At 38.3% G+C, this 27,444-nt stretch overlaps 1 protein-coding gene and 1 long non-coding RNA gene across 7 annotated transcripts in view; one reads left to right on the forward strand and one right to left on the reverse strand.

The window, feature by feature from the left end:
* Nucleotides 1-27,444, forward strand: part of DOCK10 (dedicator of cytokinesis 10) — a 280,307-nt gene that overhangs the window by 140,155 nt on the left and 112,708 nt on the right. For all 4 annotated transcript variants that reach the window (XM_030916199.1, XM_030916197.1, XM_030916198.1 and 1 more), the window contains exons 4-8: nt 6,518-6,600; nt 16,563-16,635; nt 16,900-17,022; nt 17,273-17,407; nt 26,898-27,081. In XM_030916199.1, coding sequence (XP_030772059.1) covers nt 6,518-6,600; nt 16,563-16,635; nt 16,900-17,022; nt 17,273-17,407; nt 26,898-27,081 — 598 coding nt within the window. The remainder of the gene's footprint in view (nt 1-6,517; nt 6,601-16,562; nt 16,636-16,899; nt 17,023-17,272; nt 17,408-26,897; nt 27,082-27,444) is intronic.
* LOC115893188 overlaps nt 1-27,444 on the reverse strand; it is a 346,813-nt gene that overhangs the window by 22,493 nt on the left and 296,876 nt on the right. The window lies entirely within an intron of this gene.

Below are 27,444 nucleotides of genomic sequence, written 5' to 3' on the forward strand. Positions count from 1 at the left end.
ACCTGCCTCAGCCTCCCAAAGTGCTGGGACTACAGGTGTGAGCCACCACATCCAACCAAGTTTTTAAATATTATTAACTTTTCAACTGGTTTGTATACTGCAGAAACTAATTATTATGCTTTAAAAGAACACATAGTGTGATCTAGTTGAAGACCCAAAAAAAAAAAAAAAAATGTTTTCAGTGCCTTTTCTCTTTTACACTAAATGTCAATGTATTGGGTGACCACACATCCTGGTTTGCAGGAGTAGTCTCATGTTCTAAGGCTCAACCTTGCTAATAGTGCCTCCTTTCACTCTGAAATATCTCAGTGTGAACAATAAATTATCTGGCCACTCTTGCAGTGCATAATTTGCCTAAACTCACTTAATTTCATGATGCTTCATTTTCAACATTTATATAATAGGCACAATTACTTCTCAACTTTATAAAGAATGACATGAATACTAAAATTGCCACCATCATTTTACAAATACAGAATTGTTTCCAGTGGTGACTAAGGGCCAAAATGAACACCGTTTATGCTTGCATTAATCTTTCTAGCAAGAAACTAGTCAGGTAATTAAATAAACCTCTATAGCCAGAAAGAAAAATAATTTTGCATCTTAAAAAACCATCTGTTACCTGCTTATTACTATGTAGCCAGAATTCAATAATCAACCTTTTACGAGATGAACAAATTGCACTGCCAAACCCAAATTGCTATTTGAAGTGTATAACATGATTTGAATTGATTCTAATGATTCTCTGAAGCAGAGGAACAAGGAGAATAATGAAATATGTTCTTTTCAGCACCTCAGGGTGTTCTTTTTAATAGCCCACTCATTTTTAAAGTATTTAGATTTTTGGAACTTTCAAAGTATCATTTTTAGTCATTTCCAGAAAAAAATGATATAGATGATCATTGATTTAACAAATAAATATTGAATGTCCACTATAAATAAAACCTCATACTGGAGTTGATATGTCCTTTTAAAAGGCTATGTCTAGATGAGTGAAAATAAGAAGCTAATTCCAGCTACCAGAATCCACTGTGTGAAACTAGGACCCCAAGGCTCTCAGTTCATGGTCGGACAAGGACTGGACCCCATTATCACTCATGTGGAATCATGGAATCTACCTGGTGAAGTCGCAACATTTCTCCATCTCTTTCAGAATCTCCTGTAGTACTTTTTACAATGTAGATTTCTGGGCACTCCCTCTAGAGATTTTGATTCCCTGGATCTCAAGTGAGACCCAGGAGCCTGAATTTTAATTATTGTCTCCCAGGACCATGGACACTGTACATTTTAGGGAACTCTATCCTCATGGCACAAAAGCCTTTGACCATGTTGACTTTGGCTTGTTTTTTGGTGTCTAAATACATACAGGCAGAGATGGCAAGCATAAAGGCTGACTAAGAAAACATAATAAATGAAAAAAAGGTGAGCCAGGACGTCACTGTTTGGAGTAATTGACCATCTCAGAAAACTCTTGCTCAATATTCACAGTCTTTGCCTTTGAAGCTGTCTGTGGCAGCCTCCAGTTGAAAGGGGATGAGGAGCTGGCATTTTGAAACAGGTGCCGTGGGCTGGAAAGTCAGTAAGGGAAAATTGGAGTCATTGTCTTACTGTAACAAGCAGAGTTGTAGCCTGTGACTTTGAATTTGCAACAGATCATTTCAGCTTAGTTTTTGGACAAAGAGGAGCTGTAGTCATAATTATAATAGTTTTTAATGATCTCCTTAGAGTTGACTGTGTGGGCTGGAACAAAGAATAGAGAATAATTTTCTATGCGTAACATTTCCAAAATGCCATAACTATGTAGGAGAAATGGTTATGTGTTTGTAAAATGCACTGGCTTTCTCAAAATCAGAGAAATTACAGATTTAGAAGCATTCTTAGGAGTCATCTAGTCTAACTCTGATTCTCATCTACCCACCAGCAGATATATAAAGCCTAGCAAATAAAATCAGAAGAAATTTGATTAAACAGAACCCTTTGATAATCAGACCTAATATATTTCTCAAAAACTTCATTTTTAATAATCAAGGAATACAAATTGTTATTATTAACTGTTGTGAATGTGAATTAAAGATTGAAAAACTTGCTGAGAAAACTGATGTTGTTAAGTAAGTACTTACTGAGTGCTTACACTATGCTAGGTGCTTTACACAAATTATTTGATCCTAGTGAAGGTGATATTACTTAGGCACATAAAAGCATTTAGAGATATTAAGTTATTTGAGATCCCACAGCTATTAAATGGCAGAACCAAAATTCAAAACTGGTTCTGTCTTGATTCTAAAACAGAAACAGAAATATTATACAAAACATCCAGAATCATGGTCCAAATGTGTGGTTCGTCTTTAAGGTTTGCAACCATCAAACAATTTATAAATTAGCTAAATAGACTTTTAGAATCAGACAAATCCAGTGGTGGTGAAATTCTATTTCTACCACCTATGGGGCCTAGGTCAAAGATCTGAATCTCTGCTTGCCTCTCTAATCTATAAAATGGGAATCATAATCTCAAAGAATGTTTGCTAAGACTGTGTGCTTAGTAGTACAGTATCTGACAAACACTCACAGCTTAAAAATAAAGTTGTTTTTTTTTTTTTTACTAATATCATACTAATATAAGAAAGTGCCACATTCATTTTGGTCAGTGAAATTCAAGACTAACTTATCTTAGATTCGGCTACACCTGTAGCATATTGTGAACATCATGCATGAACATGCATGAGTGTACATGTTTATCAAGGTCAAACATAGGTACCATCAACAGCAAGAAAGGGCAGTGAGTAAGTCAATGCATCTGTATCCCATCAAAACCTCCAGATCAGAAGGTGTGGAGATAGAAATTATGTTGCAGAAATTTCCAATCCCGTCTAATATTCTGAATGCTCAAGAGCTAAATCTGAGATCCCAACAAATAAATATCTTGACCAAGATCACATCAGGAGTCAGTCCTAGTTCCAGGACAAGAGTAAAGCCTTCTATCACCTAGTTTCCAAGGCCGTACCCTCTATTTTCATTTTGCTAACTTAAAATATACACTGGTTTGGCAATTTTCTATTTTTATCGAAGACTCTTTAAAATACTTTGAGCATTCTATCCTAAGAAAATCATCAAAATAGGATGGTATGGGGGGAGAGTAGGAGGGCCATATGTACGACCATATACTCTGGGACATTTTTTTTCTAGAATGTCCCCAAATTGGAAGTAGCCATAAAAACGACTCACTTTGTTCTCTTCTTTACATCTCTGCTGAAGTCTCCCCTTTCCTGTGAGCTCCATACTAACCAACTTATATAAATTAATTCCCTTGCTCCAAATCTCCCAGCCCCTTTCGTTTTATTTTTCCCATGACACCACCGTTTTCTAACATATAACACAATTTACTTAGTTTTTAGTTTATTGATCAGCTCCTCAAAAGGAGGTCAATCCAAGAGGGCACGGACTTTTGTTTTTTGTTCCCTGCCATATTCACACTACCCAGAACAACTCCGGGTAACCTAGTAGGGCTCAATGTTTGTTCAATGAATCATGAATGAATGATCTCCAAGATGAGAAGACTAGACTAGTGAATTAGGGGATAATATTTTATTCTACTTAGTTAAAGTGGTCATAAAATTAGAAAGCAAGTGTAAAAATCTATGGAATATGTTATTAAGTAAATAAAAAACAATATTCATATTCAAATAAATACTTAGAGGGGAACTACATAAAACTATGCAACAGAAAAAGGATTGAAAGGGAATGCAAAAAGGGAGTGGGTTTTATGCTCTTCTTTTTCCATTTTAAAATGGATTTTGTTTCATTCGAGAACAACAGCAAGGTAGAAAGAAAGGAAAGGAAAGGGAGAGGGGATGAGAATTATAACCATGAAAGTTCTGTCTCCTTGGCTTGGGATACTGTTGACCTATATGCTCCTTGTCTAAATCCCTGGCATCTTTATCCAAAATGAAGATAAAACATTTCAGCAAAGGAGCGTATTAAGGCTCAGTTTTCAGCGAGGTGCGGTGGCTCACACCTGTAATCCCAGCACTTTGGGAGGCCGAGGCGGGCAGATCACAAGGTCAGGAGATTGAGATCATCCTGGCTAACACGATGAAACCCCATCTCTACTAAAAATACAAAAAAACTAACCAGGCGTGGTGGCAGGTGCCTGTAGTCCCAGCTACTTGGGAGGCTGAGGCAGGAGAATGGCGTGAACCCAGGAGGCGGAGCTTGCAGTGAGCTGAGATTTCACCACTGCACTCCAGCCTGGGCAACAGAGTGAGACTCCGTCTCAAAAAACAAACAAACAAACAAACAAAAAAAGTCTCAATTTTCCTCTTATTTCCAGAAACACGTGCTTTGCAGAACTGGCTCAGGCATTGGCAAGTTGCTACAGCTCACCATACTGTTTTGTTCAAATTCCCCATCCATTCCAGTACTTCTAGATCCCCTGACTTCCGTTTTACTACTCTTCTCTACATTCATCTGTCTTGCCACTGTTTCATTTTCAAGCTCTCCTTTTGTCCTGCATTCATAGCTGTCATCCTCCAATGCCCACCTCTGTCCCAGGGTCACCCCTTGTTTTGTCCTCAGTCCCCAATTTGTGTGTGGGCCTCCCTGAACAAATAAAGCCATGGTGCTGAGAGAACTCCAGGCCAGAGAAATCCACAAGAGCCCCATCCCCTCTCCCTGCCTTTTTCATGCATCTCGAGCCTCATGCCTGGAACATGTGTTCTCCATCCCCCTTTCTATGATGCCCACTAGGCCACACCCCTCCATCCTTTCTGCAAAGGCAGTGCTAGCACTTTCTTTGCTGCAGCAGTCCTGCACCTTACCTATTCCCTTCTTGCTTACAAAGACAATCACACGTCTTTACTCCTCACAGTGCAATAGGTTTATTACTCTTCATATTCCCCCAATGCTAAAGAACAGGTGTTCCTATAATCCAAATAATAGCTGCTTACTCTCCAGAATCACGTAATTTTAGAATAGAAAGGAGTCTCAAAAGTCATCAGGTGAAATCCCGTTACAAATCTATGATCAGTACCGTGCTGGGTGCATGGCAGGTGTTTGGAAAATACTTGCCATCCATAAATATTATATAATCAGCCATTACATACCACTATATAACTATTTTGTGCCATTAACGTTTCTAAATCATTTTTGCTTATCAGTTACTCACATCTGCTTATAAAATCTACGAATAAACTGGAGATCATTATGTTAAGTGAAATAAGCCAGGCACAGAAAGACAAACATCGCATGTTCTCACTTACTTATGGGATCCAAAAATGAAAAAATTCAACCCACAGAGAAAGGGAGTAGAAGGGTGGTGACCAGAGGCTGGGGTGGAGGGGAGGTGGGGATGGCTAATGGGTACAAAAAAATAATTAGAATGAATAAGGCCTACTATTTGATAGCACAACAGGGTGACTATAGTCAATAATAATTTAATTGTACATTTAAAAATAACAAAAAGAGTATGATTGGATGGTTCATAACACAAACAATAAATGTTTGAGGGGACGGATACCCCATTTTCCATGATATAGTTATTACACATTACATGCATGTATCAAAACATCTCATGTAACCTGTAAATATATACACCTACAATGTACCCACAAAAATTAAAAATAAAATAAAACAAAATAGAACCTGTGAATAATCACAGAGAAAGGCTGTGCCTTAGAAGGCATGGGATAAAACTGAAAAGCTAGCTTCAGGCTAACGGGAGCAATGATACAAAATGGAAGATTGGTCACTGAAGTAAGAACAAGAAGGAATGGGCTAAAATCATGACAAAAGGCTCTCATATAAATAATAACATCTTTTCCTACTAATATCTCTTAGATCATGTCAGGGCTTGCCAAGGGAAGCTGAAAAATGATGGTTCTTGAGGGTAGCAGTGTGTCTGGTAGGATTCAGAGGTGATTACATTAGGTTTTTTGGTAGAGTAAAATAGAGTAAAATATAATCGAAAGAAAGCAAATTAAATAGTTCCTCCTATTTAATGGAGAAATGGAATGGAAATCGTTAGAGTTCCATGGGAAATGGAAAATGATTAGAAAGAGCAATCTCCTTACCTACCTTTAAGTTGCTAGCATTCACACCACCCCAGAGGCACAAGACCTGTCTTCATGGTACTTTTTGCTCAGGCAGCTGATTTATTTTTATTTTTATTTATTTATTTATTTTTTGAGACGAAGTCTCACTCTGTCACCCAACCTAGAGTGCAATGGCGCAATCTCGGCTCACTGCAACCTCTGCCTCCTGGGTTCAAGCTATTCTCATGTCTCAGCCTCCCGAGTAGCTGGGATTACAGGCACCTGCCACCATGCCAGGCTAATTTTTGTATTTTTAGTAGAGACGGGGTTTTGGGGTTTTGCCATATTGGTCAGTTTGGCCTCGAACTCCTGACCTCAGGTGATCCACCCACCTTGGCCTCTCAAAGTGCTGGGATTACAGGCATGCGCCACTGCACCTAGCCTTTTAATGATAATTTTATATTAATAATTGTCATTTTTCTTTCTTTCAGGCTTGTAAATTTTATAGTTCCCAGTGGCATGTGGTAAACTACAAATATGAACAATATTCTGGAGACATTCGACAGCTACCCCGGTAAGAACCTGTGATGAGCACTTATTGATCTTTTCCAAATATAGATGATGTCCTCTGTTCTAGTCCTGCCATTGTTTGTGAATACACGTACATTAATCTTCTGTCAAGGCACATTTTCCAAAATGTACACGTAAGAGTCAAGATAGGACATTTTGTTCAACATGTGTAGCTTGCATCTTCACAGAGTTTGGATTGAGATATAAATATACTCTGATTTAATTTTTAAATGTAGTTTTGACGTTCATTTATCATTGTGTTATTATTTTGTGAGCTGTTTTTTCGATAGCAGGCACAAGAGGATTAGAAAAGTACCATATGGCCAAATAGTTTTTCTGACAATATAGCATTCATATTTGTTACTTGTTTCATGCATTTTCATGCTGGGATATCAGAAGTCATGAAAATAAACAACTTCCACAATATATATATATATATATAAAATATATATTACATATAATATATATTACATATATTACATATAACATATATTACATATTACACATATTATATATATATTACATGTTTTATATATATTACATATATTATATAATATATATTATATCTATATACACACACGCACACACGCACACACACAACCAAAAGGAAAATAAACCCCTAATATTGTTCCTGAGTCTTAGGAACATAAGCCTTCGGAGAAAGTAATTTTGTTCTGCTTCTGCTCAAATGTCACCTCTGCAGAAAAGCTCACCTGACTACCTGAACAAAAATAGAAATTAATTCAGTATCTGTTTCCCCTTCTAAAGTAAAAATCCCCAAAGGGCAGGGAAACTGCAGGCCTGTAAGAAGAATGCCTGGCACATAGTAGGTATGCAGTACTATAATTACTTATTGGACGAACGGAGTAAATGGCAAATTTTAAAACATAATATTCCTGGATGGGTTTGGATTTGCTCATATTTAAAGAACTCCCTTGAACTGGTACTACCCAGCTCACTGGTTCATGAAGCTAAGATTATGTAAATAATTCAGAAAAACACTTGGAACAATCAAAAGTTAAGTTTTTATTAACACTTTCCTCAAGTGAAGCACTGAGATGATACACATTGGATCTAATTTTTAATAGATGCATGGTACAGAATTGGGAACCACTTTGCTAGATTTCCTGTGGACCCAGAAGCATGCTTTCAAGACTTGTATATTTAGAAGCGCTGCTCTCAATTTCTGAATGTGGAATTTGAAAGAGGAATTATGAACTAGATTTAAGAAGGTGGCATTTGATCTTGGATATGAATCAACAGTAGCTGCCAACACGAGCATCTTGGGAAAGGATTCTGGAGAAGCAGCAAGGCAAAGACCCTGAAGTGGTGGGAACCAGTATGGTCACTTGAGCAGAATGAGTCAGGAAGGCTAGAGCTTAAGGATGGAAGGGGCATAATAAGATGAAACCAAGGAGTTTAGGCAAGGGACCCTGTGTGCCCTGGAAAGGAGCCTGGATTTTACTTTCATTCCAACAAAAGCCTTGGGAAATTTCAAGCAGCGGTGTGGCATGATCTGATTTACCTCTTTGAAAGAACTATTGGGCTACTCTGTGGAGAATGGGACTGCAGGGGTGGCAATTGAAGAAAAAGACAGGAGGAGGCCATTTCTTTTGGGGTTTCATTACCGTGAAGAGAAAAAAATTATGTCCCTTCTAAACTGCAAATCTTTTTTCAAAACACTGAACAGTAACGTTTACCAGATCTTTGAGCATTCTTTTAGACTTGAGTCGCTGCTGATAGACAAGCTCTCACAACTTCATGTTGGGAAGGTTCACCACACCCTAAGCTTTCATGAGTAATTGTTACATTCAGAATGTCTGGGTGTTCATGACACACTTTTTGTAGGCACAACTGAAAAGCAAAGCATCCTTTAACATCAGGACTTCCTCTTTCTGAAAATAGTTCTGAGAAGTGGTTACAACTCGGAAGGTGTGTCTAAGAAGTTGGGAGACTGCATCTCAAGTTGAGAGGATGGAGACAGCAGTGTTTAGCCGTCCTGTTAACTAAATGTGTTCCCCATCATCTTTAGGTCCATTACAGTCTTCAGTGTCTGTATCCCCAAACACTATTCATCTTTCCTTATATTCATGATGCTATAAAGAAAGAAAGCAAATTAGAGATTTCACATTCACAATATTCTTCCTCTGTTAAAACAATAGAGAAAGTATCTCGAGAAAGAACAAGTCCTGGACATTATTGCTGAATTGCGATTCTCATAGTTTGCAAGATTAATCTCATGAGAAGAAATTTAAAAAATTAACTGAAATAGTGTTGAGAATTTCCCTTACTTTAACTAAAGAAAGTGGAAGTTGATACCAAGAAAGGGAAGAATCAGACTGCCACAAAGTAAGAAACTTTACATATTCAAACTGAAAATCAGAAGTTCTAAAATATAACCCTTTCAGATATACCCCAGAACAATGAAGATGAGCACTGAACAGCAGAATTATTCTTTAAAATGATTTTACAAAGCTAAGCATTCCCCTCTAAAGACTACCTGTATTTAGGTCAGTAATGGAAACAGACAATTTACTTGGGTCTTCTGAGGCTAACAGAAGTAAATCATTTTCACACCTCCTGGATTAGAAGAATTCTCCTATGTCTGCTACCAATTTAAATTGCTTATTTCTTTTTATGAGTTGCTGAGACTGCAAAATGAAAATGTGCAATTATAGAAAAGCAAAAAAATAGGTGAAATTTATTCTTTAAATTTAAATGTGTATTATTGACCCTTAAGATTTTCACTTTTTTTATTTTTAAGCAAAGGTCCATAGGAAGATACTGAAGAGATAGATGATTTCAGACTAGAATGGAAAATGTAAGCCTTTACACACTAGCAATAGAAATCACCACTGAACTTGGAGATCCCAGAAGAAAAAAGCAGCATAAAAATATATGATGCCACTGATTTCGTTAATCCACTGGGTAAAATACAGAGATGTGTGACATATTACAAATTTTTGCCATGGTCAATTTGATAGAAGATGTTAAGGAAGAAAAATTCATAAGAGTATAAATTGTGACTAAAGATCAAATAAAGTGTGACCAGCTTAGCTGGGCTGAAATAGAACAGATTTTTTTTTTAATAAAAGAGAATTTTCTTGAGTGTCTACAGTGAGCCAGAATGTGCTGGGTGTCATACATGCATTATCTCATTTAATACTCATAACCCTATGGAATAGGAACTGTTATCCCCATTTTATAGCAGAAACTAGGAAACTGAGAGGGAAAATACCCCAAACTGAGAGGAAATTTTTACTGATGGGCACTCAGGCATCCCCACACTGGGCAATCCAGGTCATTTGGGTGGAGAAAAGAGAAATGAGGCTGCCTACAGTTACTACCAATGTTGGATGCAAACACCAAAGGATAAGGTCTGGGATAAGCCCTTTATCTTGGGATCCCTGAGACTCTTAGAGATCACACAGTGGTCCTGGGGGAAGAATTTTAAAGTCAATAGCCACAGGTGCTGATCTTTTCATGAGCTTTGAAAGAGAAAAGTCATTGCATAGTAGCCCCACAGACATCTGACTAAGCGTGAAGATGGCTCTTGAAAGGCAGGAGGCTGTGCCTTGTGGATTTTTAAAAACTGGATTGGGAAATAAGAATCTTCAGTAGCCCTCAAGCCTCAGCAATGATCCAAGCACTGTCTGCCTTCCCTGCCCAGGGGCATTGGACAGGCCTCCCTCCCGCAGCCCTCCCTCCTGCACTGTTTCCAGCCCCTACAGCCTTCCTTCCTGGATGCTCCATGCTTGGCCCCTCCTCAGAACCTGTACTCTTGCAGCTCCCTCTGCCAGGGGATTTTCTCCTAGGTCATCACACAACCAGCTGCTTCTCCTCCTCAGTTTAAATGTTACCTCCCAAGAAAGGCCATCCTTGAAGAGTCTTTCTACACTTGGCCTTTGCCATTTCCACAAGGATCACTCTTCGCTCTTCTCTTTCTCCTCCTTGATCTTTCTTTCTTTCTTTCTTTCTTTCTTTCTTTCTTTCTTTCTTTCTTTCTTTCTTTCTTTCTTTCTTTCTTTCTTTCTTTCTTTCTTTCTTTCTTTCTTTCTTTTTCTTTCTTTCTTTCTTTCTTTCTCTCTCTCTCTCTCTCTCTCTCTTTCTCTCTCTCTCTCTCTCCCTCCCTCCCTCCCCCCTCCCCTCCCCTCCCCTCACTTCCCTTCCCTTCCCCCCCCCTTTTTTTTTTCAGGGTCTCACTTTGTCCCCAGGCTGGAATGCAGTGGCAGCACAATCTCAGCTCACTGCAACCTCCACCTCCAGGGTTCAAAGGATCCTCCTGCCTCAGCCTCCCAAGTAGCTGGGATTACAGGTGTGGGCCACCATGCCTGGCTACTTTTTTTGTGTTTTTAGTGGAGACAGGGTTTCACTATGTTGGCCAGGCCAGTCTTTAACTCCTGACCTCATGTGACCCACCAGCTTCAGTCTCCCAAAGTGCTGGGATTACAGCCGTGAGCTGCTGTACCCAGCCTTGATTTTCTTAACAACCATTTTCACTCAGAGAAATTATCTTATTTATGCTTAATTCATGATTGACTCTCTAGTCCCCTAGAATGCAAACTTCCTCGGTTCAGGAACTTATTTTCTGATATGCGGTTGACATTATGGCAGCTCTTCTGGATGCCAGGTAATATCTGGAAACTGGAATGTTGAATGGCAAAGGAGAATGGCCCCCAAGAATTAAGATGGCTCTCAATAATGCACACTGAATTTGATTAAGCAAACTCAGAATTAAGAAAAGCCACCAATGAAGTGGCACGCTTACATGCACTATAACCCTAGCCCCAGATCTGACTTAAATTGACACTCTCTGGTCTGCACAGATTTTTAAAATGAAGATTAAGATCAGCATGGATATGGCTAGGGACTACTGGGGTTGGCTGAATTTTGCTATTGACTTCATTGGTATTTTCTGTCTCATATCTTCTGAGTTTTGCTATTGACTTCATTGGTATTCTCTGTCTCATATCTTCTGAGTTATTTTTGAATCATTAATACTTAAAGTGGATGTTTAAATAAAGTTTTATTTCATTAAAGAAAGAGTATGGGGATGTCATAAGTTGTAATATAGTGTTAAATATGACATTTAGGAAATTCCTTAAAACATTTCCAATCATTTGTCTGAAGCTCTCTTCTCTCTTTTCTAAATCATCTATTCTTCAAAAATATCAGGGACAAATCATTGAGAAATTTTTACTCAGTGTTTACTTTGAGAATAGCTTATATGTATCTGTTGTACAATTTTTTATTATCTTTACTATTTTAAAAAATCAGTTTAGAAGACATCATTTTTGGTCACTCTATGTATATAATTTCAACACTTTCAAAATTTTCACACATCACTTTAAAAGTTTTTTGCAAATTTTAAACCTAGGAAAAAGTTAAAAGATTGGTGTACAATGAATCCCACTATTCCCACCATCTAGAATGTATCTTTATGTTTTGCTATATTTGTTTTATTACACAACCTGCCATCCATACATACATCCATACATCCTTCTAGAGATCTATCAATTTGTTTTATTTTTTGGTCATTTTAAAGTGGAATTTAAAACATTAACACACTGCCTCTCTAAACTCTTCGAAATGCACACCTTTAAATACAGCTATAGATGTCTGCAGTTCATTTTTTCTCTTTTGATATAAAATGTACATACAAGAAAATGTGCAAATTGTAGGTGAACCGTTTGATAACTTTTGACCACAGTACACCTATGCGACTCAAACCTCTGTTGAGATAACAGAACAATGTTATCACCCCAACGAGTTAACTGCCACCCTTCCCTGGTTAACCCTCACCTCTCCTTTTCTCTCCCCCAAGAGACAATCAGTGCTCTGATTTTCATAACTGTGGAATCATACCATGTGTGTTCTTGTTTCTAGCTTTTTTTACTCAGCACAATGCTTCTGAGTGATGTCCACGTTGTTGCACCTGTCAGTAGCTTCTTTTCTTTTCTGAGTAACATTCCTGTGTGTGGATCTACTGTAGTTTGTTTAGCCATCCTCCAGTGACAGATACTTCTGCAGCATTCTGAGCTGAGTTGGTCATAAGTCACTAAATCTATGGGCTTTTGTGAAACTTTTGTGAAATGTATAGGCTATCTCAGTCATTATTTCCACTTCTCAATTGGGAGATTTGTGAAAAAAAACTTTTGCAAGCATTTAGCCTTTTAAGTTGAAATTCATGAGAACCTTACTTTGTTTCTTCACTTTTTTGTTTTTACATTGTTACTAGTTTGAAAGGCTTTCTCTCCTCCTTGTTTATAAGTATCTTGCAGAAATTGGCATTAATGAGACGCCTCGCCTGTATTGTGATCCACAGTTATTGAGAACAAATGCCTACAAAATTATTCTTTTGGAAGTAAGGATAAGCCATGCTGGCCAAAGAGGACAGAATAGGAGGTTCAGAAACAAATGCCATTGCATCAAGGTCAAATGAAACTGATGGGAAATGACTAGCACGGGGCCAAATGTTGACATTCCACATTCAAGTTTGTCTTTGTTGCCTCTTCCTTAGTTTTCCCGATTCACTCTTTTTCATTCACTTGGGATGTTTCCTCTGTTCTTTCTTCACTGCTGTGCCATCATTTTAAGAATCGTGGAACACTCTTCTTCTATTCTCTGCAGACAAGGTACCTCGAGCAATTGCTCTGAAATCAACCATTGGAACCTTCCTCTGAATCTCAGGCAACATGTCACCTCTCACAGGAGGGGGAGAGAGGGAAGGGTTGTATTTACAGGCTTTATTTTTGCCAGTCAAATTAAATGGTGAGAGAGACTGCTTCTTGTTTGGAGCATGTTAGACGGTATTAAGGAGAAAAAGGAATATTTTTGGTGTGGTATCAAGAATTTCCCAGTGATCCTAAAAGAACTCTATGTCTTCTGCTGCTTCCTCTGCCCTCCCATTAAGCTGACCCTGACCAAAAGAGGCAGAACAAGTTAACATCAGTGCAGGCAGCACTGATAGGCTTGACTATCTCTAAGGCTCTGCAAGAAGGAAAGATCACCTCCTTTGGAAGAGAGAAATAGCAGCAATCTTACTTAATGTGCTTATTAAAGATTCACCTTTCCCAAATGCAGGCTTCTAATGCCATGTCTTAAAAGTGGTTACAATGATACATCTCCATGTTATGTCTATTTTACCACAATAAAAAACGCTTCTTATCAGGAATGGAGAACATGGTTCTGATCTCAGGCTTTTCATAGTTTAGCAGTGAAGCCAATGTTCCTTTTGTGCTCTAACTTTCCCTGCTGAAAGTGAAGGCATGGTAAGAGTATTTGGAAGCCCTTACTTAACACCTGTGTGAGTGCACAGCATAGTAATCTGATGCATACTTAAGCCTAAAGAGCCCTGATCATTCACCTTCCTATCCGGAGTACCATCAGCATAGGGAATAATTTGTGATGCGAATACTAAATGCGTCTCTGGTCTTTTCTTTCTCAATAGTCAGATTCAGAGGTTGCTTTTACACAATATAAATAATCTTAAAACAAATACCATTTTATTATCTCTGTATATTTGATTTTTTTAAGATTCCACATATAAATGAGACCCTACAGGTTTTTTTTTTTTTCTACTTCTGGCTTATTTCATTTAGCATAATGCCCTCCAGGTCCATCCATATCATGGCAAATGGCAGAATCCCTGCTTTTTAAGGCTGAATAATATTCCATTTTATACACACACACATTATATACATACACACATATGCAGTCACACAGACACAAACACATATATTCATACACATATATTCACACACACATACACGCATATATATACATACACATACATACAAAAACATTCATACACATACCTACACACACATATATATTCACACACACAAACACACATATATTCACACACATACATACACATTCATACCACATATACATACACACATGTATTCATGCACATGCATATATTTTATTCACTTAAATACATACACACATATATTCACACACATATACACACAAACACATATATATTCACACACATATACATGGAAATATCCTAAGTGTTATTGACAGGGCAATGGATAGAGAATGCTATACACACACACATATTCACACACATATATACATACACGTACCTATATTTACACACATATATACAGATACTCATATATTCATACATACATGCACACACATATATATTCACACAGATATACAATACAAAGATACACACATATATATTCACACATATATACACACACACATATGGAAACATCCTAAGTGTCCACTGACAGAGGAATAAAGAGAATGCTAGACACACACACACACACACACACACAGAGGCATATATTAATATATTAAACATTATCTTTATCCATTCTTGTTTTAAACACTTAGAATGTTTCTATATATTGGCTAGTATGGATAATGCTGCAATGATGACGGGAGTGCAGACATCTTTATAAGCTGGCGACTTTATCTCCTTCAAATATATAACCAGAAGAGGAATTGCTGGGTCATATGCTAGTTCCATTTTTAATTTACTTAGAAATATCCATACTGTTTTCCATAATGCCTGTAGCAATCTGCATTCTCACCAACAGTTACCGGGGTGAGAGGAAACAGGGAGGAGTTGATGAACTGATGCAAAGTAGCACATGTGCAGGATGAAGTCTAGAGAGCTAATGTACAACAAGAGGACTAAAGTTAGTGAAATCATAAAGTTAGTGATTTTGGTTACATCAGTAGATTTTACTGCTCTTGTTATAAAAAAGTAACTATTGAGATGATAGTTATGTTAATTTGCTTCACTACAATACCATTTTACTATCTATATGTATCCTTCCCATACCACCATGTTGTAAACCTCAGGCATACGCAATAAAATTTACTTTACAAAAGAAAACATCCCATGAAATTTTTATATGGGATTTTATATAGTAAAGAGGGCCACACAGCGAGACATCAAGAAATGCCCGTACTTTGAATGGTATTGTCTGGTTTCCATTCAACCATTAGTTATGAGATAGAATCAAGTCAAAGAAAACTTATTTATGGTTTATTTTACCGTTTATAAAACCAGAGGCACACTGTTGCTTCTCTGGTCAGAGATGTTGCAACTTAAATAGGCATTTCTAGGATACCATGGAAATGCACAAAGTGAGTGTAATTGCTACCAGTCCCTTTGGTGCACATTTTTGAGGAGGCCATGGTTAGGGAGCAGCACAGCCTAGTGGCCACAGTACAGACTGGTTCTCAGGATCATGGTTCTTCAGGGCTGGACTCTTCCAATGACCACTGTGTACCCTTGAGTATGTCACATACAGATGACACAGAAATCACAATGAAAATATCACCACTTAATATTCCACCTACAAATGTGGGGGAAGGAAAACAGAAACACCCCAACCTTTCAAATTGTCCTGCTTGCCTACATCTAACTCAAAAAGATATGTGTAAGTTTATGTAACTAGAAGGCCAAACACCAGTGGCTCATGCCTATAATCCCAGCACTTTAGGAGGCCAAAGCGGGATGATAGTTTGAGGCCAGGAGTTCAAGACCAGCCTGATCAACATGACAAAACCCCATCTCCACAAAAAAATACAAAAATGATGGTATATGCCTGTAATCCCAGGTACTACTGGGCGGGAGTGGGGGGTGCTGCAGCATGGGAATCACTTCAACCCAGGAGGTGAAGGTTGCAGTGAGCTGAGATCACACCACTGCACTTCAGCCTGGGCGACAGTGAGACTGTCTCAAATATATACATATATAGTTAGTTAGTTAATAACTCCATGCTTTAAAATAGAGATTTATATACAGGAGATAAGATATCATGGTAGAGGAAAGTTAATACTTCCAAAGGAAATGAGACACTCAAAAGATTACATTATTTTACAAAAATCTGTAAGAATACCAGCACCATAGTTGTTATTGTTACCTGGGGAGCAATTTAGAATGAAAACCGTCTCCAATGATAAATCAGAAGCTTTTTTTTTTTTTAATATCAGAGCAGAATACAAACCAGAGAAGCTTCCTTCACATTCCTTTGAGATTGACCATGAAGATGCTGATAAGGATGAAGTAAGTAAATAGTTGAAAGTGAGATGTTTAAAACATGAAGATAATTAGTTTGTCTTGCACTAAAAGTTTTGAGTTCTGACCGGTTTGTTGTAAGTTGTAGTAGCTGTTGGTGGTAAGGCTTTTAGTCAAAAAGAATCACGTTTGTTCTGAAATTGAACATCCTTATTTAAGATAAGTCAAAGAGAGGGAAAGGAGTCTCTTTTTTAAATGTAGTGTCTAGGGTCCACAAAAGATGGCTGTCATGCTAATATGCCTTTCCAACAGGATACCACTTCCCACTCGTCTTCCAAGGGGGGTGGAGGAGCAGGAGGAACTGGTGTTTTCAAGTCCGGCTGGCTCTACAAGGGGAATTTTAACAGCACCGTGAACAACACCGTTACTGTTCGGGTAAGGAGACATCAAGACTCATCTTTGTCTCTGTCACCTTTCTTAACACTCCCTCCTCTGGTCACAGCACAGAAAAGAGCCATCTTCATTGAGTTTATGTTTCATGTAATATTTTATTTATGAGGAAGTAGGGATGCTCTTCTCTAGAAAAAAAATCCTAGAAATATAGCACTCCTGAAGGAATTAGAATAATTCTAATTTCTATGAGTAAGAGCACATTACAATTTGAATATCTCCTTATATCTTTTAGTCATTCAAAAAGCGCTACTTCCAGCTGACTCAGTTGCCAGATAACTCCTACATTATGAATTTTTACAAAGATGAGAAAATATCCAAAGAACCCAAAGGATGTATCTTTTTGGATTCCTGTACAGGAGTGGTGCAGGTGAGTAGAAATCCCTTTTCCTCCTGGGTTTTTTTTTTTTTTTAATTTGAAAAAAAAAATATATTTAAGTATATTTAACAAATATTCATGGAGTATCTGATATGAGCCAAGAGCTGCTCTGGACTCTAAGAATTCTGTGAATAACAAAGCAGCCTGGATCTCTGCTTTCACAAATCTTACTTTCCAGAGAGAAAGGAAAACAGGAAACAAGCAAAGACATGAATAAGCAGAATGGAATCAGCTGTTAAATTTTTCAATGAAGAAAATAAACAGAGAAACATAAGGGAGACAGAAGAGTGGTGAGGTTGAAAAGGAATATTAATAATAAGGGAGAAGAGCATTTTTGAAGAGAGATAATTTGATCTACAGACTAAAGAATGAGCAGAGGGCCAGGCGAGGTGGCTCACGCCTGTAATCCCAACACTTTGGGAGGCCAAGGCTGGCGGATCACAAGGTCAGGAGTTCAAGATCAGCTGGGTCAACATGGTGAAACCCCATCTCTACTAAAAATACAAAAATTAGCCAGATATGGTGGCACAGGCCTGTAATCCCAGCTACTGGGGAGGCTGAGGCAGGAGAATCACTTGAACCCAGGAGGCAGAGGTTGCAATGAGCCAAGATCATGCCACTGCACTCCAGACTGGCTGACAGAGCAAGACTCTGTCTCAAAAAACGAACAAACAACAAAAAAAGAATGGGCAGAGGCAGCAAGTGCAAAGACCCTGTGGCAGGGGCAAGTCTCAGCTATTCAAAGAGAATGAGAAAATTAACACCCATGTTTGCTGCCATGTAGAGAACCCCTGAGATAATGAAATTCAGTAAAGTAATAGGTAAATGACACAGTATTAACATATGCACTTCAAATATGTTATTTTATAATTAGGTAATAATGATAGAGTAAGTTGACAGTGTACATATGCAGCATCTTCCTTCTAAGAGGTGGTTTTCTTCAAAGACAAGGATTCCATTGATTCCAAAGAGTCTAATTTCAAAAACAGATATAGTGCTTTTAACAAATAATGTTCTGTCAACTCTCGGTCTTCAAATTATTGTCCTTAGTATGAAATTCAACATGGGCCACAGTGGCAAAGGGAAGCAGAGTAATTCCATAGACCCCATTTGGCCATTTTACTTTCAAAACACTGCTTCCTACTCTGATGAAATAACTAACCTTATTCCCTTTTATGTAGTCATGGGAGCAATCAAAAGTGTTTTAGCAATCTTCCCTCAAATTTCACAATGACACTGGCTCACTGAGGTTCAGCACTCTATTTCTGGTCACAGGCCAGTAGAGAAGTACTTTTTGTTACCCTCAAACCTCAGCATTCACCTAGCTTGTTACGAGCTGAGATGACATCACAGACCACTCCTGGAGGCCCTTGGATATGCGGATGCAAGTAGAGTTCTCTCCAGTCTAAATGATTTAGTCCTGGCCTATTTCTGGATGGTTTATCTGTTAAAATCTGGAATTCTTCCAGGAAGCAATAAAGCTGAACTTTAAAAGGAAAGAATTAATTGTTTCTGAGCACTCTGCTACAAGTGAAAGATAATTGCATTTTAACACAGATGCCAGCTTTTCATAGGGAAAGGGCAATAATGACCTTAATGGAAGGTGGAAATTGTTTTCTGTCGTTGATCACAAAGGACACTTTTTGGCCTTAGAAACATGAAGTAAAACGTTAGCAATAAAGATCAATAACTGAGTTTTATAGACATTGAGCTGAAAATTTTAAATATTATCCTTTCCATTTGTACTTGAAAGCTTTCTCCAGCAAATGAGTCATCATTTTTTAAGACACATCATTGTAGTCTTTTGTTATATATTAAGTTTGTAGAAACACAGGTTAATATGCAATATTTTTCTTCTTCAAATAATCATAGAACTTACTGCTATAATCTGACCTTCCTATGGAGGAACTGCTTCTCCATCATCTCTTACTTAGATTGTGTTTCACTCTCTGCTTAAACATTGTCATGGAAAAAAAGGAGTCTTGAAAGGAAAACACAAGCTTGGGATTCACGCAGGTCAGCATTCAAATCCTAGTTTGACCATTTACTATCTGAAGACTTTGAGAAAGTTACTCGACCAATTTGATCTCAGATTCCTCATTTGTAAAACTAGAACGATGTACTAACATGAGAAAAGAACTGGGAGATAGTGTATTTAGCCCTTCTCCCCTAATTCTTCCATTAATTTCAAAGGTCACAACCTAGGATATAGACATTCCATTATGGGAAAGCCTTCCTAGAAAACCTTGATTTACCTTCCGGATATTTTTTCCAAAGTGTGTTAATTTATCTATGTCTTTAGTCATTAATCTACTGATGCATTCAACAAACCCACTTAGTGCCTATGACATGCTAGAAACTACATCTAGGTGTGGGGAAGTCAATTCTTTACTGAAGTCAGAATCAGAGAAGGGCATCGCTACTTGCTCACTGTCACACAATATCTCAAGAGCAATGATGGAGGTATGAATGGAGCGATGATGGAGGTATGAATGGAGCGATGATGGAGGTATCAATGGCAGAGCCCATGGAATGCTCTGGGAACATGAAACAATGATGAACTCTTTCAGCTCAGGCTGTAAGTCTGTACAGAAAAAGCTGGGCCTGTCTGTAGTATTCCCCATGGGGGATCTGGCACATATATCTTTTAAAGAGTTCACCTCTATCCCTGCATTTATATTCCTGTTCATCAAGAAGCTTTATCCAGTATTCTCTACATCCTTTGTAGAGGCAGGGACCAGTTTCTTGGGATCACTTTGGGGAGACAGACCCTGGGTCACTTGTCACTTTGCGTGTGGGTCCCAGTTCTTACATATTTGCTTATAGTTCTTCCAGATGTATAAGTTTTTACATCTGGAGAGAAGAATTTGAGTGAAATAATGTCAGTTTAACCATTGCTCTAGTAAGCTTTCAGGCATGAAATGTGCCTGAAGATGAATCATGTACACACAAAAGCACAGAGCAAATGAATAACTAGGATGAATCAGACCAATTTTATGTAGAATCATTGCCAGGTTCTGTTGAATCAAACAAAAAAGAGGAACAGAGTCTCTGCCTCAGAAAGTGCTACTTAGCATCCGGCATTCTTAGGGGGTTCAAGTTCATAACAATCTTCAGTGAATTGCCATTTCAGTTTGATTCATTCAGACTCAATCCATATCATCGTTTTCCCTAGAATAATTTGGAATTCTTAGACATATATTACAAGGGTGGTTTAAGTAGAGAGAAACTCCTTCCCAGCTTTCTCAGAGACTTTAGGTAATGTTTGTGACTGACAATTTCTGAATCTTGGCCAAAAAAAACACACAAAAAAACAAAACCTAATCATGGTTTTCTACTTTTTCATAACATCATCAAACAGTATTAGATATTTTTTATGGGCCTATGCTCCCGGTCTGGAAGAGAACCTGGTTTTTGCTGCTTCAAGTTTTTGTTGTTTTGTTTTTTTTTTTTTTCTGAGACTAAGGGATATTTAGGCCTGTGTTATCCTATCTTGTTCCTTCAGTTCATGTATTCATTCATTCATTCTGACATTCGTTCATCTATCCATCCATTCATTCCAGGTTCTGCCACTGTAGAAGAGAATGAACAGCCCAAGAATCCCATCTGTTTTAGGTCCCTATCTCAGTAATGATAATAGCTGATGTCACTTTAGACAGGCTTACATGGGTGTGGACAGTGTGGTGGACAAGGTTCGTTTCCTTCTAGGTGCTGAGTCTACCACCATGTGGATATGGGTTCCAGGACAATGGCTTCATGTGACTAACCAAAGGCTAGAAACGCAGATACCTCCTGTAGGTCAAGCAGCCCCCTCATGTGTAAAGAGAAGCCAGATGTGAGAAATAGATGCAGCTTGGACTGTGTAGACGTGGAGAATGCCTGCCTACAGAAAGCAAGTCAAATTGGGAGCAGGGGAAAGAACATTACAAGGAAAACAAATCTAGAAGCCAAATATGACCTGTAAGCCTCACATTCGCAACTCAAGCTCTGAAAATCTCACTTCTGAGAATAATAAGAGCCAAAATTATACTTGTGGTTTTCTTCATTTAATATAGTATTTGACAGCACTTGATGGAACATGAATTATGATTGTTCCATTTATTAAAATAAAATTCAGAGAGATAGAGTGTCTTTCACAAGTCACAGAGCTTAATGAATTGTAAAGTTTAACTTGAGGCAGAGGAATGTCCAAAATTACAGACAGATGCCCACAGAAATGATGTATTATCATATGTAAAGTAGACATACCTACATACGTACATTTATTCTACCTGCATAAGCTATGTGGCCAGAAGAAACACTACAAAGATATGTTCATGTGGAGCTTTAAGCAGTGAATTTTAGATATGGGATTCATTTTGGCAAATACTATATATATTGGACAACTTGCAATGTGCAAACCATTGTGAAAAGAGCAAACTCTGAAAACAGATGTGGCTCAGGTCTTCAAAAAGCTTCCAGGATGTGGGAAGGATGCACAGAAAAAAAAACAAACCAAATATGGTACATGCAAATAAAACAAGTGACACACCTCAAGCAATAAGTCCTGATAACATATGCAAGAATGAAATTACATTTATCACTGCATGATGCCATATTATATTACACATCTATTTTATTTATATATCTATATAGATGTGTGTGTGTGTGTGTGTGTGTGTATTACATATGTTATCTTTCTGCTTATTTGCTTACTGACATTTCATTACACCAGAAGGTAAGTTCAATGAGGGAAAGCACTTCACTCGAATTTTTTTCAGTTCTGTGTGACTGAAACATAGGAGGTACCCATTTAATTTTCATTGAATGAATGAACAAATAAACCTACAGAGAGCGGACAGGATTTCATGGAAGGGAGCCATCGATACCAGAAACCTGGATTTGATGTTGTATGATCCCCTTGAGACTTTTCTTTTGTTCCCGCAAAATTCTATGCCAGATGCTAGCCTCATAATAGGTGTAATTAAATATTTGGTTTGGGTAGCTTCCCTCTTTGATATTCAGTCCTCCATTGGCTTCAGTGATTTTCTTGGAATATCTACAGTTTGGAACTTTTTCAGATGAACATTGTGGAAGCAGAACAGTTTGCCACAACTCGTTAAACATATCATGACAATAAGACTTATTCACAGGTTCCTACTATTTATGAAGTCATGTAGATATACTATGGTAAGGTTGACTGAACGAAGTAGTTGCACTGGCTGCAAAGGACGCTGATACATGAGAAATAAAGGAAAATTTGGGGGGAGTAAAAAGAAGAATATGATTATTTCTTGATTACCATTTTAATGACTTAACAATTGTACTTCAAAGTTATTAAAATGTCCTATTGACATGTCCCATTGATTTTCAATTTTTGTCCTTTTTGCTGTTCTATATGACATTATTTTTGAGATTACAGACAGCGAGATCAAAAACCACTCAGACACCTTCATCTTTCCCAACATAAGCTTCTCTGGGCTGCAAATAGTTCTATTTCTCTTGAAATATAAGAAGGTAATTTAGTTCTTGAGAAGTTTCAAATCGAATATTTATTTTAATTATAAATGTCCCTTTTTGAGAAACAAGATTGTAATACTTTGCTCAAATTTTTAAGAATATTTGTGATGATATTGTTGAAGACGGCAATCATATTTAATTCATTTGAAGTACTGAATGCAGTTTAGACAATCAAATCAAGGTTGTTTACATTTTGTAATGTTTCATTTCAAAATTTTGTTAGTGTTCAGCATCTTCATTTGAAAGCAGGCTGCAGCTCGATTCACCTTTAATTTGGACCCAATATAAGCATTTTAGGTTGCTTTTTATCTCCCCATTAACATTATTTGCAGCATCAAATTCATCGAGCAAATTCTTTCATTTGTTTGTTTTCAAGATAACACTGAGACTTGCTTGCATTTTTCTATAATCAAATACTTAAAAATGTCCTAGCAAAAGTTGTGTGCCAAACTCTGGACATTTCTAGTGCTTTTATGAGTGTCTATTTCTTTCCTTTTTTAAAATTTTTTTTTCATTTTGAGACAGAGACCCACTCTGTCACCCAGGCTGGGAGTGCAGTGGTACAATTTTGGCTCACTGCAGCCTCCACCTCCTGGGTTCAAGTAACTTTCCTGCCTCAACCTCCCAAATAGCTGGGAATACAGGCGTGCGCCACCATGCCTAGCTAATTTTTGTATTTTTAGTAGAGACAGGGTTTCACCATGTCGGCCAGCTGGTCTTAAACTCCTGGCCTCAAGTGATCTGCCCGCCTTGGCCTCCCAAAGTGCTGGGATTACAGGAGTGAGCCACCGCACCCGGCCCTGAGTGTCCATTTCTATTCCTGTTGTTTTTTGAAGGAAATTGTGCTGTGATAGGACACCTGTCTTCCCTTTTATACCTGCTCTGCAGCCATCTGGTCTTTGCCCTTAGACTGTCTATCAGTGTAGGTTACAGGCAGTTTTGTAGCCCTTCTTCATCAGAACATCCCAGAGCTGTGTGTGAGGGCACGTGGAGGACATCTACCCCAGTCCTCCTGGGAAGAGTGGGGCATCTAGGAATTTGCCTTTGGAAGGAAGCTGCCTAGATGTTTGGTTTGCACACTGAAGTTTGAGGCCATGGGCTTTCTGAGTACCCTCCACTCTGTTTACACTGCAGTCAAAATGATTTCTTCAAAATGCAACTCTGACCTTTTACTTGTCCAAATACTTCTATTCTATGTTCTCATAGAACCTAATACCTTTTTCAAAACATTTATACACAATTTAAGTATCTTTGTTTTCTGATATCACATTTGTCTGATTAATTGCTTAATGCCTGTCATTCCTATTCTGCAAGAGCAGGGACTCACTATGTTTTTGTCCAACACAAAATATGAACACAACAGATACCTCTTTGATAGTCAATTATATCACTGCACTAAGCACAGAGGATACAAATTTAGGTTCTGCCCTTCTAAGACTTGTGGACTATAAAGAGCCGGGCCTGTGACTAAGTCATTATAAGGCAAAGAAATAAATAATACTAGACAGTAATACAAAAATATGGACAGGAGCAAAGGGCTCATCCTTGGAAGTCTAGAAAGTGATGTTCGAGCTGTGAATTTCCACATGAGAACCATAGTTAGCATTTTAGCCAATTCTTTCCCCTTCAGTTCCTGAACTTTACTTTTTCTCAAGGCTATGTGTTGCCCCACTATGTGTTCTCGAGCACTGAGAGAAACCACAACTCCCAGGCCACAGATGCCCCTTTGTTGTGCTGGGGCAATGTCAAGAAAGGAGACCAGCATCAGCTGAGCATCTTCTGTGTCCCTGGCTCTGTGCAATGCATAAGACAGCTCAGCGGGTGGGATTAGGAGCACAGTTGTTAGAATATATAGGGCTTATTTTCCCTTCTCTACCATTTGCTATCAATATAATCCCAAACACATTTTAATTAATCTCCCCAAAACTCAGTTTCACTACATGTGAAATGGAATAACGTGATTGGTCTGATAGGGTTGTTATGACATTTAAATTAACAGAACCAGTGTTTAGTAATTGTTGTGTTTGCACTAGTAATCTGTTGTGAATGTTGAAAGAAACAGCTATCTGGGGACAGTCTGTGAGAGTATCCCAAAGAAAAAGAACATTGCCGGAGGGGTATTAGAAACTTTTGCTTGTCACCAAGAAATAAGCAATCCTGTTCTCAAAAAGAATTTCGTACATTGTTATTTAGCCACAATCCCACACCATTCATTTCATCTTATGGCTCTTCTCTTATTTGTATTCTACTTAATAGAGTTGTCCTAAGTGTTAGGGTTTGCTCTATTACAATTATGAGTAAGCTACAGGCTTTATTGATAAAAGCTGGACACCTGCATAGGAATTGCCTGGAGTAAATCAAAGATGAAATATCTTCAGTAATCTTTCCAACAACCACCCCCTTAAATAACACCAGACTGTGTCGTTAAGGGAAAGTTTTCTCTTTAAATGTACATTCCAGTCTCATGCCAGGAATACATAAAATTGTAACAATTTGTTCTTGGGTTCCCCCGGCTTTAAATGTCCTTCCCTGAACTTTCAATAGCCCATTTCTCCTTTTTACAGATTTCAAATCAGAGATCTCCTTTAGGGAAGGGCCTGCTTCTGACCACCCAATCTAAAGTATCTACTCATCACACTGGGTTAGTTTAGTTCTCTGCAGAATGGAGAACCTTTGTTTTGCAATTGTTTGTTCATTCCTTCAATCATTCATCCATTCACCTCTTCTCTACTAGAATGTCAACTTGGAATAGGAACCTATTCTGTTCCATTCATAAAATATGACTGGTTTTGAACCCACCATTATTGAATCCTTCACGTGTCCGCACTATTACACGATCTGGTGGTTAGCAAAACTGATCCAGTCCTCACGGAGGTAGACTTAAGGGAGACATGCATTTGTCAAAACAAATAAACAAAAATGAATAAGCAGATAATTTCAAATCATGGTAAGTGCTCTGGAGGACCAGACCTTTGTTCCTTTGTCCTAGACTGGAAAATTGAGGAAAGTTTCGGTTGAGATCTGAAGAGTGGATACAAATCATATAAGTACATGAGGGCACACACCATGCTCACTGTGCTTGTGAGAGCATGTATGGTGGAGGGGGCCAGACTGTCTCAGGCCTTCCTCGTGGCAGCAACAGGAACATGACAGGAACACATTCAGGAACTAGAACAAGGCTTTGTGGGTTGGTCACAAAATGCAAAGTAGAGATGTCAAGTTATAGAAGAATCTGGAGGTTGGTGAAGCCAGAACCAGGAAAGGAATTGGGGTGTCACTGCACATGGATGTCATTTGAGGCCATTGGAATAGATGAGAAATAAAGGAGAGAAAGGAGTCTGAGGCATAGTTGGGATTCTCACTAGAGGTCATGAGAAGGAAGAGCTGGCAGAGGAGATCGAAAAATGGCAGCCAATGAGGTGGAAGGAAAACCAGAATAGAGTGTGGTCATGGAAATTGAAGAAAGGTGAGTTTCAGAAAGGAGGAGGTGGCCATCGTGTTAATTATGCTGCAAGGACAAGGAAGATATGAAGAAAGAAATAGTCCTTAAGATAGTACGGCAACACAGGGCCTGTTAGTGATCTCGGTAAGAGCTGCCTCTGGGATGTGATAGGGTCAGATGCCCACCTGGAATGAATCACAGAACATAAGGTGAGAAAGTCCAGGCAGAAACTCAAAGAAACTCTTACAAAGAGTTGAGAATATACTCAAGCACATGCCCATGATGAAATGTTTAAGCTAACGTGTACATCCAATCAACAAAACCCTAAATAAGATATTTCTTAGCACAAAAAGCTTTGAAAGAAACCAAATAAAATGATCAGAGCCATCTAAAATTTTGTCTTGTTTTGGAAAATTTTCTTTATGTTACCTATCTGTATGGAAAGACTTTTGGAACCTCAAGCCCACATAAATGGTCTCTCTCTCGAAGGCTTATTTTTTGGTATTCTCTTTTTTTTGTTTCTTTCTTTTTATACCACAGAATAACAGACTAAGAAAATATGCCTTTGAATTGAAAATGAATGACCTGACCTATTTTGTGCTGGCAGCTGAAACAGAGTCAGATATGGATGAATGGATCCACACCCTCAACCGCATTCTGCAAATCAGTCCTGAGGGGCCCCTCCAAGGGAGGAGGAGCACAGAGCTCACTGATCTGGGGCTGGGTGAGAGCATACGAAGCCGTCTTCCTTACTTTGTCCAGTGTGACCTGTGTTTTTGGTTCACTAAAGCTGCTAGGCATTATAGTCGCTGTCTGTTCTAGCTCATCCATCCTGGGGCTGTTTGTTCCAAGAAATCACTAATTACTCCTAAATCTTTACTGCACAGTAATGGCCACCACACATAAGTACAATTGAGAGTCAACTCGCGATGATCTGAGGCTGTCCCCCAGCAAATGATGTTGGGAATCATTTGTCACAGCATCAAAAATGTGCTCATGTCCAATGGGACATTACCTTTTAGGGGGCATTTTGTGGTTTTTAGCCTTTCATTAAATTAAATTAATGAATTTTATGCTCTGTAAAGGC

The sequence above is a fragment of the Rhinopithecus roxellana genome, chromosome 14 (genome assembly GCF_007565055.1).
Source record: "Rhinopithecus roxellana isolate Shanxi Qingling chromosome 14, ASM756505v1, whole genome shotgun sequence".
Classification (NCBI taxonomy): domain Eukaryota; kingdom Metazoa; phylum Chordata; class Mammalia; order Primates; family Cercopithecidae; genus Rhinopithecus; species Rhinopithecus roxellana.